We start from the raw sequence: 19,947 nt of genomic DNA, 5'->3' as shown, positions 1-19,947 counted from the left end.
AGAACAACATAAACTAGTTCTTGGCATATGAATATATGAAGTTTTTGTAAACAACAAGCAAATGAAAGGTCTTATTTAAACATTTAAATGAATCTTTAAAAATAACTTTTATATTGTAAAGAGAATTAGCAAACTCCATTGCTTCAACTATTGATTTAGAAAAAACAATACCTTTAATCAATAAAGTGTAATTAGTTTTATTTGGCTATCAACCATTTTCAATTATCAATGCTTCCACTTCAATAACATTACCAATTCACTCATAATCCAGGTAATGAGACTTGAATAACTATATAGAAAACAAACCAAAATAAATTATGAAATACAATATCTTATAAACGCATTTTTGGTTTGATTTGATTTACACTGAAAAAATAACCAAACTGAATTTCTTTAATGCAAAACCGAAATTGGTTGGAATCAACTAATTTCAGTTCAATTTGATTTGATTTATTTTGTTAAAAAACTGACAAAACAAAAAAATTAACTTATTAAATATCTAAGAACAACATAAACTAGTTCTTGGCATATGAATATATGAAGTTTTTGTAAACAACAAGCAAATGAAAGGTCTTATTTAAACATTTAAATGAATCTTTAAAAATAACTTTTATATTGTAAAGAGAATTAGCAAACTCCATTGCTTCAACTATTGATTTAGAAAAAACAATACCTTTAATCAATAAAGTGTAATTAGTTTTATTTGGCTATCAACCATTTTCAATTATCAATGCTTCCACTTCAATAACATTACCAATTCTACGTGCTTTGCATAATTTAAGAAGAATAATTTTATAGTTGACTATATTTGGCTAAAACCTTCCACTTAGCATGCTTGCCAACAGCCTAATAACTTCATCCACCATTCCATATCTGTACAAACATAAAATAAGTGACTATATTTAAGTTTGATTAAGATGCTGTTTATTTTTATATTTTAAAAATATTTTAAAAAAAATTTAATTTTTTTTTTTATTTTTGTTTTGCTTCAAATTAAATTTTTTTGATTTTTTTAAATCATTTTGATACGCTGATATCAAAAATAATTTTTTAAAAATAAAAATATTATTTTGATATATTTCTAAATGAAAAACACTTTAAAAAACAACCGCAACTAAACTCTCAAACAATCTCTTAAAACGTAGAAGAGATTAGAGGGGAATATGTGAGGGCAACTACTTTGATTTAGGTTAAGGATGGGAAGAAAATTGAGTATTTATATTATTTTTTTAGTGTTGGTTGAATCGATCCAGTCTAATTCAATCAGCTTTGGATATCTGAAATTGAATTGAACTGGAATTTTTTTAGGTTTTTTAATTGATTAATTTGATTTTTTTGTTATTTTTTTATTTTCATACTTAATTTTTTTGAGTTTTTTTATTTATTTTTAATAAATATAATATTAAAAAAAAAAAAAAAAAAAAACTAAGTTTAAAATAAAATAAAAAAAGCATTTTAAAAATTATAAGAATCAAAGGAAAAAACTTCATGTCATTTTAACTATAATGCCAATGATTTTTAATATAATAATAATAATAATAATAATAATAATAATTTTACTGTACTTCATCCATTAATAATTATGATTTCGAATTATACGTTAAATATCAAAAAGTATAAGTGGTTAATCCAGATAAGCTCAAGAAAAACGAGATGTGCTTCAACGTTAAATCCAAGTCAGTGAAGTAACTAATCCAACGGCCATAAATCACTCACTCTCACCCCTTGAAAACAAGAAAGAAATCTGAAAATCCCCTTTTCTCTCTCCTTAAAAAAAACCCTAAAATACACACTCAAATCCTAAAAAAAAAATATTCAATTCCAGAAAAATAAAAAAAAAATCTCTCAATTCCCTTCTCTATCTCTCTAAAAAGGGGAAAAAAGAAATGGAACCCAACGACTCGCACCAACAGCAGCAACACCACTTCACCTCTTACTTCTCCACCTCCACCACCACCACCACCACAACCACCCCATCACCTACCAATGGCCTCCTGCCACCTCATCAACCCACAGACTCCACCACTCCTACTGGGCCCCACATGCTCTACCCCCATTCAATGGGACCCTCAACCACTGCTACAGTGACAGGAGGAGGAGGGGGAGCACCAGTGGAGGCGGCGGCGGCGGCAGCAGCAGCGAAGAGAAAGAGAGGGAGGCCAAGGAAATATGGGACGCCTGAACAAGCTTTGGCTGCCAAGAAAACGGCCTCCTCTAATTCTGCTGCTGCTTACAGAGAAAAGAAAGAACACCAAGGTGGTTCTTCCTCTACTATTTCCTCCTTTTCAGCCTATTCATCCAAAAAATCTCAACATGCTTCTCTTGGTAAGTTTTTCACGTTTATATTCTAATTAGTTGAATGTTGATTTTCGTTTTTGTTTGTGAAATGTAGTTTAATTCCTTGAAGAGTTTTGTCTTTAGTGATGTAAATAGTTGAGTTTGATATTTTTTTTATACTGTTCTTGTTTGTGAAATGCTGTGTATTTGATTGAAAGATATGGTCTTTGCTGGTGTAAATGTCAGAATTTCGAATTACTTGAAGTTTTGCATGTTGTATAAGGCTTGCATGTATTTGTCTAGTATTCTTCACTGATATTCTTTTTTATGTTTTTTGGCATTTTTTAAAATTTTTTACTAGGCGTCCCATTTTTTCATGAAAACACGGTGTTTTGAAGGGTTTTTGTATTCGGTGGAGTAAGTAGTTGAATTTATTAGTGAAATTTTTTTTTTTTGGTGGATTTGTTTGTGAAATGTTATTTAATGCCTTGAGAAGTTTGGTTTTTGGTTGTGAAAATGTGATTTTTTTTTCCTCTAATTTTTTCTGTGGTTGAATTGAAATTCATTCACTTGTGGTGGGTTTCTTTCAAGTTTAGTTCAGTTTTATACTGTTATTTATGGTTTCCGTTTATAAGATGTTGTTTAATTGTTCAAAAGGTTTGGTCTTTGATGGTTTCAGTTGAAATTTTTGAATTAGTTGGATTTTTCTATTGTGTATGAGTCATTGCATGCGTTTGTCTTAATTGTTTTTTGTTGTTTGATGATTTTTTTTTTAAATTGACAATAGGTTTTGGAATTCTTTTTTGATCAATGAGTAAGTGAGTGAATCCATTTTTCTTGTTTGTTTAATTCTTTCAATGCTTTTTCCATGAATATGTTACTTGGGTGCTTTTCCGAACTGCTGTCTTTTTTTGGTGTTTTCAAAGGACGTGATTTTTTTTCTGCTTTGGTTGTGGAATTCTGTAGTGTACAAATTCTTTGAAAAGCTTCTCTTTTTGGTGGTTTGCAATTGCAGCAAGTATCTATAATCTTGCATTTTGTGCAATCATTGCTTGTGTTTGTGTCAAGCAACTTGTAATTTTGTAAAATTTGTTTTGTTTTGGTCTGATGGGTTCTGCGAGCTTTCTGTATGTTGAATTTGTGTTTCTTGAATGAATGAGGATTTGTTCCTCTGTCAGTACAATGTCCCCCCCCCCCTCCCATTGGGTTATATTCATTTATTTATTTCTGTATTCTCTGCCGCAATCAGATGAGTTTCTGACTATTCTTTGTCCAAGATTTTTCCTGTTATAATGGTTATTTCTTGAAGTTCTTTGTTGACATTAATTTTTTATTTATTCTAGTATTAGAGACTTGATGGGAAAAATGAGCAAACAGTATTTAACTGTGCTTGTCCTACTACATGGGGTGGCTCTCTGCACACTCTGGTGATAGGGCATACCATATTAGGTATAGCAGAATCCCTTGAGAAGCGCTGGTTGATCAATATTCTTGTCCTTGAGATTTGTTGATTTGAATTGTTATTTACTTGAAAGGAATCAGCAAGCACCTACTTTATTAAGATGGCTGGGCTTCCTAAGGACCAGTCAGTTGATCCTGTTGTGATCCTTTAAATTTTTGTGGAGGTTGCAACCATTTTTAGCATTGCAATTTGTGTTAATTTTGTTTGAGGATTCATTGACACGTGTTTTGATTATTTGATCCCAAGAATGGAAAAGAAATCTAGGCAATATTTTGTATATTGGATTTTTTTAACAAGGGTGCATTTTCATCAGCCTCGCTTCCTTCCTGTTTCATTCTCTTTCCCCTAGAAAATTCATTGAGGGGCCCCCATTAACTGCATGCCTCTTTGATATGGTTACCTTATCTCGTCTTTCTGCTATTTCTGGCATTCCTTGTTCTTTTATATTGTCACTCTAGTTTTAAATGCTATAACACAACATCATTCTTAACTCCCATCTCAGTTTTGAGTTTAATTATTCTGCTACTGTCTAGTGCTTTGTTGGATCTGTTTCCCAATGAATACCAGGCCCTAGAATTGTTCTTCTTCATTACAACATTTTCAACATATAGATAAAGAAATTGATACAGAAGGCAAATAAAATTTAGGTCTAGGCTATATGTGTGATATTATATAATCTACATAGCCTTGAGTAGGAGTATCTGGGTGTACCTGAATAACAATTAGCATTTTGTTTCATCATCTTGTGAGTTATCAGGAGGATCTCATACTATCTCGTTGTTTGTAAGGCTCTTTTTTGTGATGTCACTTGACTCTTAGCTTGAGTGAGATGGCAACCTAACATACTGTATATGGATTATGGTTTTGTTTAATGGCTCTTCTAATAATGCAATGTCACTTATGATGCATGCAGATTATTAAATCAGTACTTCTGGTATAAATATGCAGGATACCTATATGGGGTGTTAAGTGTAGTTTGCAGTTGTACTGGATAAAGTACTTTCCCTTTGCCTTCTTATGCTGTCATTCTTCAAGTGCCTTTAGAGGTGCAATATAGCTGATATTCAGTGCAATTGAGCTGCTTTAGTTTTTATAATTTAGTTTGTTAGTTAGTTACTGGAGGCTGTCAGTTTTTATAATGTAGCTTGCATTTTATAATGGGGTGTTAAGTGTTAGTTTGTTAGTTAGTTACTGGAGGCTGATTTATCCTCTCTTTTGTGGTTCTCCTTCATTATTGATACATTTTCTTTTGCCTAAAAAATGTAGTTTGCATTTGATAATATGTGCAGAGAAAGTTTGTTGATGTCATTGAATTTGTATCTGACTTGCTCTGTCACTAAATGTGTGCATTTCTTATGTGGTTACCTTATGTGATACTAGGAAATTGTTTGAGTTTGGTTGATTAGGAAGGTTTTCTAGTTTAATAGATGAGAATGCTGATTTTATTGACCTAGAATATGATGCCCATTTGCAAATTTGAGTTGGGAATACCTTCTTCAATTAGTTCTGGAGTTGCTTTCACACCACCATTGACAGACTCTCACTCCGTATAATGTCTTTAGGTGGTTTGGAACCCTGTATGTTATGAGACTGATTTATTTATTTTTCTGGTTTTGAGAATGCCTATTCAGGAATATCATTCCATTACATGATTTTTTGGTAAACAGTAAACTTGTATTTCTTTGATGAATTGTTTCTTTGATAAAAATGATATCAATTTTACTGCTCTCATTGATTTTAGTGCACAGATTGAATGCTTACCCTTCTTGTTCTTTTCTCTTTGTTGCAGGCAATGCTGGGCATGGTTTTACACCACATGTTATTACAGTAGCTGAGGGTGAGGTATGGAAACTCTCTAACCTTGGATTATACTGCCATTATCCGAAATTAGTTGGTAGCCTATTTTGCATTTATCTGGCTATTTCTTTTGCATGCTATGCAAGCATACAGAAAAATCTTTGTTCATGAAGATTTCCTCAACTCTGTCCACTATTTGTTTTGTTTTTTATTTTTTTATGTATTGCATACTGTGGCACTGTGTGCTTTAATGGAGTTTTCCTCTTTTAGTGACTTGGCAGGAAAACCATAGTCAACCTGCCCATGTCTTTTAAAAATGTGGATTCATTTATTTCCTTACTCTTGGGAAGCAATAACTTAGTGGTGATTTGCCTGGTTTTTTGAACATCCAATTTTAAAATTTTGATTTAGAACTGAAATATATACTTAGTTGTGATATGGGGGGATTGTTTTCCTTTGCTTTCAGTATTCTTGCTGGCATGCATATGCAGACTTCTACATGTTGTCTTTGCTGGGAGAAAGCTAATGTTCTTGATGATTTAGTTTAATGTTATAGACAAGTGGTATTTTTAATTGTTAAAGATGATGCAAGTATATGGTTGGTTTATGTTTGTAGATGCTTGAGGAGGTTTGTTTGATGGTTGTGTCCTTTAGCTGTAGATGATTATGACGTCAATATTTTAGGAACTTTTGAAATTTTGGTGATGTATCATGTGCTAGGTGGTTATCAGAGATGCATTTGGTGGAAGGTTATTGATTGCATCCTAAAATCAATATTTATGCTGGCCACTATCAGTATGTGATAAGTGGGAAGAAATGAATAAATTTTTTATAGTCTCATAGATTTCGGTTTACCTACAATGAACTCCTGGATGAAGTTGGGGTTCTTTCCTTCGATGTTCCTCATGGAAATGTGGTTGGCTTTTGTTGTTGTGGAGAAAGGTTGTGAGAAAGTGTTCATTGGCATGCATAGTGAAGCGTTACATGTCGACTTGAAAAGATTAAAAAGACCATGATCTAAAATTCTTCATTGGCCAAATTACTATGGCACATACTTTACTTATGGTTTCCATCCAGGAAAGGAAAGAAATAGGAAGTCAGAGAATAGAGTTGATGGTGGAAGAATCTATATATACGGTGTCTGTGAATTCTAGAGACGGTATTTCTTTGATAATGTAGACTTTTTTGATTGGGGTGGAAGATAGAATGTTAAAAGTCTGGTTTTTGGGTTGTTAATTGTTTCCAGATTCCCTTTGCTATGTGTTGAATTCTTTCTTAGGAATTATCATGTTCATTATGTCTGTTTATTTGAACAACTTTAGTTACGTTCTTTACTGTTCCATTGGGAATGGCAATTTTTTCAGAGAATTTGTCCATATAGATGTCACAATATTAGTCGGTCAAGGTAACAAACTGCATGTGTTTTTCATTTTTGATTACTGGTTTGTCTGTGTGCAGTTTCTAAGTATCTGTAAAGTCTATGACTCGTTACTTATTTGTTATTTTAAATGTTAAACAAGGTGAATGGATCTTTTGGTGGTATTTCATTAGCACACACAAGCTGGAAAGCAGCTCCTTTAAATGTGTTGCATGGGTGATAGTATGTCTGTATATTTCTGTTCCAAACTGTCAGTAAAGATTCCCTTCATTGTTGGTTTTTATTCTGATGAACAACATTATGTGGTTGAGGTTTATGCTTAAGAGTCCTGGGCATTCAAGTGATAAAGATTTGGGATGTGATTAGGTTGTGATAGATCATGATTAATCTAGCTCTGAAGTCATTTGTTGCATCAATTAGGAACTAGATGCTACGAGTAGTTGGAATGCCAATAGTGGTTTTATAGATACATCCAAGTCTCTGTTTATTCCCCAGTAACATAGATTCTTAACAGGATGTCACCCAGAAAATCATGCATTTCCTACAACAAAGTATGCGTGAAATGTGTATTTTATCAGCATCTGGTTCAATTTTGAGCGCATCTCTCAGCCAACCAGCAACTTCAGGAGGCCTCATTTCATATGAGGTAATTGTTATGGATGTTTTTAAGTTTTCAAATTCCAGAAGTCTGTTCTTTTTCCCTTGAATCTTCAGATGAACGTGATATTGTAGAACAAGAATTTTAGAACAACGATAAAAAGATTTGAAACTTACATTCTCTTTTATTAAGCTGCCAACTGACAATTTATGCTGCTTTAATATGGCCTCTGGTTATCTTTTCCCATATCATGATTCTGTATCTGACTGAAAGAAGGATACTTGACTGAAAGAGGAAATAAAGAACAAAATATAAAAAGGGAACAAAAAAGTTGCATCTCTTCAAGGGTATATGATAAAGAAGAACCGCTTGACATGACAACTGCAAAGAAGTCAAATCTTGGTGGTTTTAAGTGTTCCTCTGGTTCTGAGAAATGATTTCTGATTAGTGGAGGAATAGCTTGGAACTCTTAATGTCTGCACATAGAAAAATAAGATTCATCTCATGGAAAATGGGATGGCAGGCAGGCGGGTAGGAAAGGATATATCAACTGTAAAGGGTTTGGCAGAGAGGTTTTTATTTTTTAATTTTTTTCTTAATAAAAGACCAAGTATATAAAGGAACCTATGCTTAGGTGGTTCAGTTCTACTAATCTACAAATCTGGACAGCAGTGAAGTGCAATATATAGCTGAGCACCATTATTAGTACATTTCCATGATATCATGGTTTGTTTTTGTTGGTTAGACCAACGAATTGAGGAAGTCTGTGAACGATACAGACAGAAGCAGCTTTGCAAAAATTCAACAGCATATACACTTTGTATCACTTGAAAATCAAATGGTATACAATGTTGCTTTCTAGACCTCTTATATCTGGAAGCCTTTTTATTATTTTCATGTGTGCCCAGAGAATCCTCTGATAGCATATACTCTTGGTAAATTATCATTTTACTGTTTGCATGAGCAATTGATCCACCTCCGATGAAATTTTATGCTCTGAAAACCAACTTGACAATTCGAAGTGCTAGTTAAAGTGGTAAAAATGATTTTCTGAGATGATATGAAATTAATTGTTTTACCTGCGTCTGTTCAACGTTAGGGTCGGTATGAGATCATTTCACTGTGTGGATCGTATGTGCGTACTGATATGGGGGGAAGAGCAGGTGGGCTCAGTGTATGCCTATCTGATACCAATGGCCAGATTATTGGAGGAGGTGTTGGTGGACCTCTAAAGGCTGGTGGCCCTGTGCAGGTATTGCTTAAAATATACAATTTCTCCAATAAAACATCTGATGAAGTAGCGAGCAAACCATGATGAGGACAATCCTTTTAGTTTGCAAGCACATGCATGCATGTGACAGAGTCCTGATCATAGAAATCCCTGTTCCAGATTTAAAGGGGTTAATGCGATCAGGTCTTTAATATTTTATTATTTATTAGTTGTTTGTGCACAGGTCATCGTCGGTACTTTTATGCTTGACAATAAGAAGGGTGGTAGTGGAAAAGGTGATGCCTCTGGCAGTAAGCTGCCATCACCAGTCGGAGCATCAGTACCAAGTTTTGGCTTCCGCTCTCCAGTTGAGTCTTCTTTGATGAATCCAGCTAGGGCAAATGATGACCATCCTACCATCGGAGGGAATCCTTTTACAATGCAACCTACCAGCATGCATTTGACACCTACAAGGCCCCTGAATTGGATGAGTGGTCCAGATGTCAGAACTACTGGTTATGAATTTACAGGTATATTAACCCCCCCTCCCTCCCCTACTTCCTCTAACCCACACACAAGACCGACTGACATGAGGCGTTTTTTCTTTTTCAGGAAGAACAGGTCATGGAGGACCCCAATCTCCGGAAAACGGGGACTACGAGTAAATTCCAGATTACAGATTGGTTGACTTTCGAAACACTGTTTTGCCATCTTTCTTGTGATCATTGACCAGAGAAAATGCATGCACAAGCTTTTGGACCCTTCGCGGAGTGCTAGATGATATGTATATCTGTACAGTTTAGTCGCAATCATCACTCATTGCTAGCTTATGCTTCCTAGATTATGGCCCTAAATTAAAACTGTTAACCTTATTTTATGCTCCTGTACTGTTTTTTTTTCCGTCTCCATTGACTCTGGTTTTGCACACTGGAGTTGGTGGCTGATTCCTGTTAGACATTGAATTAAGGTTCAACGGCAAACCTGGCATGAAAGGGAAAGTTGTGCAAATTGAGATGATTTCTATCATGCGTACCGGTACGCCTACGCGCCACCATGAGATCTTCGCCTGATGATTATACTAAGCATGCGAGGATATACGCCATCCTTGTAGTATAATACCAGCAGCTTATTATAAATAAGCTGAGAGTTGCTCGATTAATGGTCGCATATTGACCATTATACTTTATAAAATGAAAATTACCCCTATTTAACAAAATGCTCCAATTACAGAAAGAATATTGCGCGGGTATTATTTGTTAGATACACATAATAAATAATAAAAATATACTTTTAAAATATTTTTAAAAAATTCTAATAATTTTTTCCAAGAATTCTATTCACCATGAGCCACATGTACTCCTCCTAAAAAACACTTTATTAAAACAACCCTTCTTCTTTCTCTCATCTATTTTTTTCTTTATTTTTCTAAATATTCTAACTAGATACAATATTTTTAATTGTTCAAACAGTTATGGATTAGATTTATATCTTCTTCTTCTTCTTCTTCTTCGTCTTCTTTGTGGTGGAGGAACTAAAGAACTGATTTGGCAAGAGATTTCAGAGTTTGAGACACATGTAAAAGAGGCACCATGTGAAAAGCCTGAAAATGAAGAACTTACTTGGAAGTCCAAAAAGTGTAGACAAGATGCCACTCGGCAGGTCAATGATTTTCGCTATTGTGAGCAAGTCTTTTTCACTTTGTTAGAATCGAGTATCATGGTTGCAATCTCATTTTGAATCTTGTGAAAAATTTAATGGCTATGTATGGTTTTTAGTATTATTATTAAAATTACACGTTTCTATATTTTTTTTTTTACTGTGGTGGTAGAGGTGGGATGGTAATAATGAAGTTAATGGTGATAACTGTTGAAATAATTAAATAATAGTATGATCTTTTTTTATTTATAAAATATATTTTTTTATTAAAAATAAACTAAGTAATATATTATTTGTAAAATGTTTTATATTATTTATTTTTTAATTAAAATATTTTATATAAAACAAATGCTCCTTTTCAATACAAAATAAAAACTTTATCAAACTTTAGAGGAAAAAATTGTAAGAGAAAATCATATATATATATATATATATATGTTGAAGAACTAATACATATAATATATGCTTTTGAAGTTGCTTCATTATAAATCTTGCCAAAAAAATATTATGTGACAAAACCTAGGTGAAGAAAAAAAGAGAATATAGTGTGTTTATATCTTTCTCTCATGCAAGTATATTGACAAATATTTTTAAGCTAAAACATTCTAATATCATGTATGAGTTTTTCAAAAGATATGAAAGATAATGCTTTTGTGAACAAATATGTTAGATTCTTATTTGATTATGCTTAATGAAGATTGATTTCTCTTTCTTTCTTTGTTCTTATTTTATAATCATGTGTGAAACAATTTTTTTTTGTGATATGTGTTTGGTTTTGTTACCTTTAATATAACATCTTTTTTGTGATATGTGCTTGGTTTTGTTACCTTTAATATAACATCTTTTTATTTAAGCAATACATGCAACATTACCTTTATATAATATTATTGTGCTCCATTTAATTGTTGAAAGATTACATTCATCCTTGATATGTTGAATCAAAGATCTCAATCATATACACTCTTAGCTTGCTTCATGGAATGCTAGTATCTTGATATGATTTGAAGAATTAGCTATAATAGTTTGTTTAGTAGAGCACTAATATATAATAATACCATCATATGTGAATAAATATGAAACAAATAAATATCATGTTTGATAGAGATCTTTATATAGATAAATATCAACATCCGTATATTCAATCAATTATGGATTTTATAATTTTGAATATAATAATAATCTCATATAAGTTATTTTATGAAAATAACATAATATATATTTCACACCATTTCAATGTCTTCGTGTCAGTGTTGAACTATATTTTACTAATAAGCTAATATAAAATGCTGTATCTTATCTCGTATAGATAATAAGATATATTAATACACTAATTGTATTAAGATATGGTATTTTAGAACTAGCAATCCTTTGTTATCTTCTAGAATATAAAGATGGTCATTCTTTATGTCAACGGATTGAACTATCACAAAGAGTTTAAAAAATTTGCTTTGTCCATGTAAAAATGTTTTAACACCTTTTTTTGTATAAATAAAATTAATAAACAAGTATTTCATTTGATAATTGTTTAATTTATAGATGAAGAAATTTCTTTTTATCAATATACTTCACACATGGACTAATGAGATTATTGACATTTCTTTTTTAAGAAGATATGTGATAGGATTTGTGTTACATTCATTCTAATTGTTTTAATCTATATAAAGATATTTGTAGTTTAATTCTATATATTTTTGGGGGTTTTGAGTTGTATGCTTCAAAAAATTTTAATCCTTTAAAAACTTTCACTAAATATCACTATTTAATGAATAATATTTGTAAGTTATTACGACATACATAAGATGCATTAGAAGTTCTTTAGAAATTGTTAAACTAATTTAAAATATATATATATAATTTCATCTACTGCATGAAAATATATTTTCTCATAATAAATTTTAGATATATATGAGAAATCTTATGCTATAAGTTATGCTTTATATCTTACAACTTTATTATTTTCATTTTGTTTTTATTATAAAAACACCTACTTGTATCTTATAAATTTGAGTCAATTAACATTTCCTCCGGCTTCAATTACTTGTCCAAAAAAATTATGTGTTTGTAAGTGAATTTAGTTCCACTTGGTTTGTGTTTTTTCACTTTTACTAATCATTTCTATATTGATATTTTTTAATGCAGATTTAAAATTCTCTCTCTTTTTTCAATTAGATTAGTAGCTACTACATATACAAATATGTTATCAATAAAAATTTTATTTTGATTCTATTTTTCTCTATAATAATATAATCTACTGAAATTTCTTCATTCTTAATATTTATATTACTTTGAATATTTTTAAGTTGACTTCTAAAGTTGTTTATTTGAATATGTTCACTACTTATCTTGTGTCATAACCACTTTAAGGGTACTAAAAACTATAAAGATGATGACTTTCTTATTTTTCATGAATATTAAGGGTACTATAAAGATGATGACTTTCTTATTTTTCATGAATTTTAAGGGTACTATAAAGATGATGACTTTCTTATTTTTCATGAATATATTGGATAGAATATTTGAATATCATAACTTGTTACAATAATAAAATGACAAACAAAATCAGTTATTATAAAGATAAATAACTATCTCTTTAATATCAAGTAGTCTTTTCATGAATGTTATCCATTTACATTGAATTTCTTTTAGGACTGTCTAGAATATGACTCTTTTTTCATATTAGACATGCAATTAAAATTACCACTATTATAACTTAATTTTTACTCCTCCTAGAAAATTCACATCAAATTTAATAGATTTTGAAGGAAATGTTAGTTGTTAAATAATGATCAAAATACAAAAATTAAAAAAATTGATTTAATATAAAATTAGATAAATAACAAAATTTAGAAGCAATAATTAGACCACAACAGGAACAATTACGTCAATCATAATTGTTTATAAACCATTTAGAGTTTAATTGAAGAAAAATCATTACGTCAATCATAATTGTTTATGAACCATTTAGAGTTTAATTGAAGAAAAATTGTGAAAAGAGCTGAAATTAAAGTCATTGCAAACAATTTGTTTTAATTGTTTATCGTTTAATTATTTGATTTATAATTATTAGGAGATCCAAGTATATTAGTTTTATTAAAAATTTCAAGGATAAAAAATTAATTATAACTAGAAAATATATTAGTATATTTGGCATATTTAACCTGAAGTAAGCTAAATTATATAGTCTAGATGTGATTTATATATTTTGATGGGTTCTTAAATGGTAGCCAGTTGATGACTTAAAAAAATACTATTATAAATAAATATAACATTTTAAATTTATTATAAGTTTGTATATCCAAATAAATTCTCATATAAAAAATTCATATAAATATCCTAATCAATTTTATTTATCATGAAAAGTAAAAAAGTTTTTCATAACTTATATATCATAGTAAAAAATACTTCTAATTAAAATTAATAAATATCTAAAATAATTTTAAAACATTTCTACTCAACTCTAATATTTAAATACTAATTCATTTATAAATTTAATATTTATATCAAAATATTAACTATTGAAATACTACTATTAAAATCCTAATAGGCAAGTTGTGTTGAGATTATTTATACCTGTTGATGAATAATAATTTAATTTTAAGGACGATTAATACAAAATTTGACAGCATCTTTTGATTTCTTTTTATATAAAATTCTATATATATATATATATATATTTCTTTTATTTGATATTTTGTTTATACTTTTATGTTATCATGGAAATAAATAATTGTTTTTACTAAAAAATTTCTTCTACATCTAAGACGCAAAAAAATAAGAAGGAAAAATCAAGGCTTAATTTTGTTTTTTGAATGATTCTTAAATTATAACTATCAACACTATAGAAAAGAGATTAATAACAAAAAGCCTAATAAAAATAATAAAAATATATCAAAAATTTTAAAAATTTATTTTAATTATTTATCATATTTTTTTATACTATAAATATTTAGGGTGACACCCCGAGCAATATAAAATTTATCATATAAACAAGAGAGAAGCAAATTTTCTAGACGAGAAATTAGTTGAAGAGAATGTTTGAGAATACCGTGTAAAATATATTTTTAAAAAATTATTTTTTATTAAAAATTATTTTTTATATATATTTTAAATTATTTTGATAGGTTAATTTTAAAACTAAAAATAAATTATTTTAATATAAAAAATATTTTAAAAAATATAACTCGAAGTAAGTCCGGTGATCCGGATATTTATATTGAGAAAAAAAAACCCTTTCCATCCTTTCTGTCTCTCTATTCCATGCAAATAATATTCTATTCCCTCATTCACGGGGGTTGATGAGAGAGAAGCAGGGAGTGTCTAGGTTCTCTTCACCTTCACTCTGTGGGGACCCCACTTCTTAAACCCTTTCCATCCTTTTTCTCTCTCTACCTTGAAAAACAAAACCACACTTTCAGCTTCGGACACACTTCCTTCAACTCTCTCTCTCTCTCTCTCGCATCCTATCACTATCACATCTTAACGCTATATTTCTCTCTTTGATCTATGAAAAGAGAGGGAGGGAGGGAGGAAACTTCTGCTTATGACAAGAAAGCAAAGAAAACGGAAGATCTTTTCTTGCTTTTCTTCTTTGTGAGAGTGATTGATAGCTCATGCAGCAACAATATCTGTGAAGCTTTTTTTTTCTTTTTTTAACAGTGATTTGAAAAGCTGAGACATTTTGATCTGCGTTTTATTAATATACCACGAAGGGAGTAGTTGGTTTTGGCTTGGATAAGTGGTTTTGATTCAAGAGGGCACAAGGTGTATTCTTTTTACCTTCTTTTATCTGGTCCACTCTTCATTTCTGATCCCTTCTTTTATATTCCAAAGTGATAGATAGATAGATATTTGTTTTCAATTTAGAATTTGGTTTTTTTTTTTCTTATCACTTTTGTTGTATGGCTATCTAAATAATTGGAGCAGTGGTAGGGAAATGTGCCAAAGACTACTGGTGGTGGAAAAAGATTATAGTTGTCTGATTTCTTTTTCTTGGGATATGTAAGCTCTTGAATTTTAGTTGATTGTGTTGTTGATTTTTAGTGTAAAATTCAGAATGGTATGTTAAATCTTGAAGTTTTGGGCATGGCTTTTTAGTTCATGGAATGTATGTTCATGCTTGGGGTTGTATAGATACAGTTCAAGTAGTTTTCTTTCATTTTTCATTTTTTTTATTAGGAAATACTAGGGATTTGTAAGAATTGAATTAGGGCAGAGACAAGAATGCATTAGGCCAGTGTTTATTTGGGTGCAATGTTAAGAGCATTAGCTCCTAGATTCTTGTTGATTTCATATCTAGTGATCTTGGTCTCTGCCAGTGACAATGACTTTGTAAATTGTAATTGCGATGATGAGGGTTTTTGGAGTATACACAACATTCTAGAATGTCAGAGAGTGAGTGATTTTTTGATTGCAGTTGCCTATTTTTCCATACCAATTGAACTTCTTTACTTTGTTAGCTGCTCCAACTTTCCTTTCAAATGGGTCCTTCTTCAGTTTATAGCGTTCATAGTCCTTTGTGGACTGACGCATTTGCTCAATGCATGGACTTATTATGGGCCGCACTCATTCCAGCTGATACTGTCCCTCACCATTGCCAAGTTCCTCACAGCATTAGTTTCATGTGCAACTGCCATAACCCTTTTAACCTTGATTCCACTTCTTCTCAAATGGAAGGTGAGGGAGCTTTTCTTAAAGAAAAATGTTTTGGAATTAGATCAAGAGGTTGGGATGATGAAGAAACAAAAGGAAGCCAGTTGGCATGTTAGAATGCTAACCCAGGAAATTAGGAAGTCGCTCGACAAGCATACGATATTGTATACCACTCTAGTTGAGCTTTCTAAGACTTTGGACTTGCAAAATTGTGCTGTATGGATGCCAAACGAGAATAGAACGGAGTTCCATCTCACCCATGAGCTGAAAACTAATTCAAAAAATTATCGTCCTTCTATCCCTGTTAATGACCTGGATGTGTTGGAAATACAAGGTAGCAAGGGGGTCAAGGTTTTGAGGCCCGATTCGGCACTTGCGGCTTCAACTTGTGGAGGTTCAGAGGAGTCAGGTGCTGTTGCAGCGATCCGGATGCCAATGCTACGGGTTTCAAATTTCAAAGGGGGGACACCTGAATTAGTGGATACTTGTTATGCTATACTGGTTTTGGTTCTTCCAAGTATGAGTTCTAGAGGTTGGAGCTATGAGGAAATGGAAATAGTGGAAGTAGTTGCTGATCAGGTAGCTGTGGCTTTGTCTCATGCAGCAGTTCTAGAAGAATCACGAGTAATGAGAGACAAGCTTAGTGAGCAGAATCATGCGTTGCAACAGGCTAGGAAGAATGCAATGATGGCGAGCCTGGCAAGGATCTCATTTCAAAAAGTGATGAGCCATGGGATGAGGAGACCGATACACTCAATCTTGGGCCTGCTTTCTATGTTCCAAAATGAGAATATGGGATTCGAGCAAAGGATTGTTATTGACACATTGGTGAAAACCAGCAATGTTCTTTCAACTTTGATTAATGATGTGATGGAAATGTCAGCACAAGATACTGGAAGGTTCCCTTTAGAGATGAGGCCCTTTCGTCTACACTCCATGATCAAGGAAGCTTCTTGCCTTGCCAAGTGCTTGTGTGTGTATAAAGGTTTTGGGTTTGGACTTGATGTTCAGAGTTCTTTGCCTGATTTGGTGATAGGAGATGAAAGAAGGGCCTTTCAAGTTATTTTACACATGGTTGGATATTTATTAAACATCTATGATGGTGGGGGAAATTTTATATTTCGGGTTTCTTCGGAGAATGGTAGTGAGGGCAAGACAGATAGAATGTTGGGGATGTGGAAACCAAATGCTCCAGATGAATTTGTATGTGTAAAGTTTGACATGGAGATCAGTGAGGGAAGTTCTCTCTCAGATGTAGCTAGCTCAACGACAAACTCTTCTGGTAAAAGGCAAAACAGTGCTGGAGTTAAGGAGGGCCTGAGCTTCAGCATGTGCAAAAGGCTTGTACAGGTGAGGCATCAAACATTATTTATCTATGTGGCTACACATATGCCATTCTTTGTTAATTGTTCCTGCATTATTTTGCAATAGAGGTCATGACAGCAGACATCCCATGAGATAAAATGTTGCCATTTTATTTAACTGCATCTAGAGATGAAAATGTGTTGCATGGAGTAAAATTTGTAAAAGAACGCTTTCTTTTTCAAGTTACGACATTTTTGGTGCTGGTTCCATTGTTTAAATCTAAAGGATAGTTATCATGCTTTACTTCTTGTAAATGCATCTGATTAGATTGGAGGCGTTCTTCTTTTGTAGGGTGTTTCTATATGACCTTATTCCATGGACAATGTCTCAGCTAATTCTGTATCTGAAAATGACAACTCACTTCTGCATCCAAATAACCTCATCAAACACGGCTCAATGATTTCTTTCCTCCTAACATGCTTAGAGTCAGTTGGCATGACTTTTACAACCAAAAGAAAAATTTTAAGTATGTTTGGTTAGAGATGACTTATTTAGATCAAAAACTTATTTCTAGAATTGAGACAAAATTTTGCTCAAAAGTTGAAATTTCAAACTTTTAACCTATTGATTCTAACTCATACCATCTCCATTCTTCAAAGAAATTGTTTTGAGCCCATGCCTGCCAAAGATAAATCTAATTTGAATTATTCTTATGAGAAGTCATTTTTTAAATTAACTTTTGAATTTTGACTTAAATTCAAAAGTAGTTCTCTATAAGTCATGCCAAATGGACCCTTAATCTGTGTCTCATTTGTTTTTTAAAGCCTTTTTTTTTTGTTTTGTTTTTTTTTTTTTTTGGGGTGGGGGGGTGGTTCAGAATGATCTTTTGCCTTTGTTTGTTCCTTGGCTTGTACTTTAGCATACTTGAAGAGGTTTATTTAATTAGTTATTTATCTTGTTAATTTGTCTTCTTGGAGTATATTTAAGATGCATTAACTATGTATCATATTCAACATTATTAGAAAGAAGTGTATATGCAGATGATGCAAGGTAATATCTGGATATCTTTGAACCCTCTGGGTTTTGCACAAGGCATGACTCTGGTTCTTTGGTTTCAAATCCGGCCATCCTATGGAAGAGCCATATTTGCCCCAGGAACTTCCTCAGAACAACCAAATTCCAATTCTCAGTTCAGAGGCCTTCGTGTTGTACTTGCTGATGATGATCATGTAAATAGGACTGTGACCAAGAAGCTACTTGAGAAGTTAGGCTGTGAAGTGACTGCCGTTTCATCTGGGTTTGAATGCCTTGGTGCTCTTAGCTCTGCTGAAAACTCTTTCATACTAGTTGTTTTGAATCTTCAAATGCCAGAAATGGATGGTTTCGAAGTGGCAACACAAATCCGGAAGTTTGGGAGTCGTAATTGGCCATTGATTATAGCTGTGACTGCCAGTGCTGAGGATAATGTTTGGGAGAGATGCCTACAGATGGGAATGAATGGAGTGATTCGAAAACCTGTTCTCTTACAAGGGATGGCAGATGAGCTTCGAAGAGTTTTGCAGAGGGCCCGTGAAGGGTTGTGAAAATAAGTTTTAAAGATGATCAGGCATTGGTTTATAGAACAATCGTTCAGGGTTCTTCAGTCAGCTCTTCATCAAAATCCAGCACGGGGATGTTTAACTTAACATTATACTTCATATATACAAAGTGTAAACTTCTACTTTTTTCTACCCATTTTCCTTGTCGAGCTCAAAGGCTAGAATTTCATAGAATGGATAATGACTCATGAGAAATAACATTTCTATATAACAGTAAAAGGAACTAGAATATGATTCACAGAAGTGAAATAATACAGATAGATTGAACTTTCCACATTGTTTTGATGTCTCCGCAATTAGTGTTTTGTAAAAGTTGTGGTAGATCTTATATTGTTTTCTTTTATTCAACCAAGTTATCATTCCAGGAGAAACACCAGAGAACGCATTTCATGTTTCGAGTGATTGAAACATTTTTGGTCCTGATATCTTTGTTGTGTTGTAGGTTAGAGGTTCACTGGGTGGTTTTGCAAAGAATGTTGTGTCAAAGGTTGGATGATGTCCTGAATTTAAAAATGCAATTGATGTAGAACAATGAACTTAAATTTAGTTGAACTTAAGATAATGTTTGCAGTTGGCTTCTAGATTTACTTCAATGCACGCGATGCAGATTTGTTACGCGCAGTTCATGTACAGGATTAGTTGGCTATTTGCTAGTTCAGTTGCTTTTTACTCATATATCGCTAGTAACTGCTATTTTATACAGGTTAAGATTGTCAGGTTGCAGGTCTTGGTCTGTGATTTATGTCTGCTGCACCTTTCATCTTTCCGTGGAGAAATAGAAGCTTTCAGCTTTCACGGAGCAAAGGGTAGCCACTTTGATTAAAAAAATGAAACATCAAATCCTGATCTGGATTTGGATCACTGTAGCCTGGGCTTTTTTCCTTTCCAGTGTTTTGGCAAAATAGCGTAGTAAAGAAAAGTTACAAGAAAATAACATAGTTCAGTCAAAGATGCGAGTTTTGTATTTGATTTAAAGATGTGAATCTCATTCGTGTTTTTCACTAAAAGATTTTTAAT

The 19,947-nt window shown here is 32.2% G+C and overlaps 2 protein-coding genes and 1 long non-coding RNA gene across 3 annotated transcripts; all 3 read left to right on the top strand.

Moving 5' to 3' along the window:
• Positions 1 to 1,759: 1,759 nt before the first annotated feature.
• On the top strand, positions 1,760 to 9,748 carry LOC105135383 (AT hook motif DNA-binding family protein). Its single transcript, XM_011040236.1, has 6 exons — positions 1,760 to 2,325; positions 5,529 to 5,581; positions 7,429 to 7,560; positions 8,612 to 8,764; positions 8,967 to 9,252; positions 9,335 to 9,748. Exons 1-6 carry the CDS (start codon positions 1,887 to 1,889, stop codon positions 9,385 to 9,387), a joined length of 1,116 nt encoding a protein of 371 aa, XP_011038538.1. The 5' UTR covers positions 1,760 to 1,886; the 3' UTR covers positions 9,388 to 9,748.
• Positions 5,588 to 6,538, top strand: LOC105135382 (uncharacterized). Its single transcript, XR_844171.1, has 2 exons — positions 5,588 to 6,419; positions 6,479 to 6,538. It is a non-coding gene; the product is annotated as an uncharacterized LOC105135382 (long non-coding RNA).
• A 4,881-nt stretch (positions 9,749 to 14,629) lies between the features above and the next one.
• Positions 14,630 to 19,297, top strand: EIN4 (Signal transduction histidine kinase, hybrid-type, ethylene sensor). The gene is made up of 2 exons (XM_011040235.1): positions 14,630 to 17,377; positions 18,373 to 19,297. The coding sequence occupies exons 1-2, from the start codon at positions 15,629 to 15,631 to the stop codon at positions 18,913 to 18,915; spliced, it is 2,292 nt and encodes a 763-aa protein (XP_011038537.1). The 5' UTR covers positions 14,630 to 15,628; the 3' UTR covers positions 18,916 to 19,297.
• The last annotated feature ends 650 nt before the right edge of the window (positions 19,298 to 19,947 follow it).

Source organism: Populus euphratica, unplaced genomic scaffold (genome assembly GCF_000495115.2).
Source record: "Populus euphratica unplaced genomic scaffold, PopEup_1.0 scaffold64.1, whole genome shotgun sequence".
Classification (NCBI taxonomy): domain Eukaryota; kingdom Viridiplantae; phylum Streptophyta; class Magnoliopsida; order Malpighiales; family Salicaceae; genus Populus; species Populus euphratica.
The sequence above is the reverse complement of the archived record's forward strand: the minus strand, read 5'-3'. Positions and strand labels throughout refer to the sequence as shown.

Bases quoted from the DNA above. Each gene is read 5' to 3' on its own strand.
- EIN4 (XM_011040235.1), top strand. From the start codon at position 15,629: ATGTTAAGAGCATTAGCTCCTAGATTCTTGTTGATTTCATATCTAGTG. The intron at 17,378-18,372 runs GTGAGGCATCAA...GTGTATATGCAG, and splicing joins TGTGCAAAAGGCTTGTACAG to ATGATGCAAGGTAATATCTG.
- LOC105135383 (XM_011040236.1), top strand. From the start codon at position 1,887: ATGGAACCCAACGACTCGCACCAACAGCAGCAACACCACTTCACCTCT. The intron at 7,561-8,611 runs GTAATTGTTATG...GTTCAACGTTAG, and splicing joins GAGGCCTCATTTCATATGAG to GGTCGGTATGAGATCATTTC. The intron at 8,765-8,966 runs GTATTGCTTAAA...GTTTGTGCACAG, and splicing joins AGGCTGGTGGCCCTGTGCAG to GTCATCGTCGGTACTTTTAT.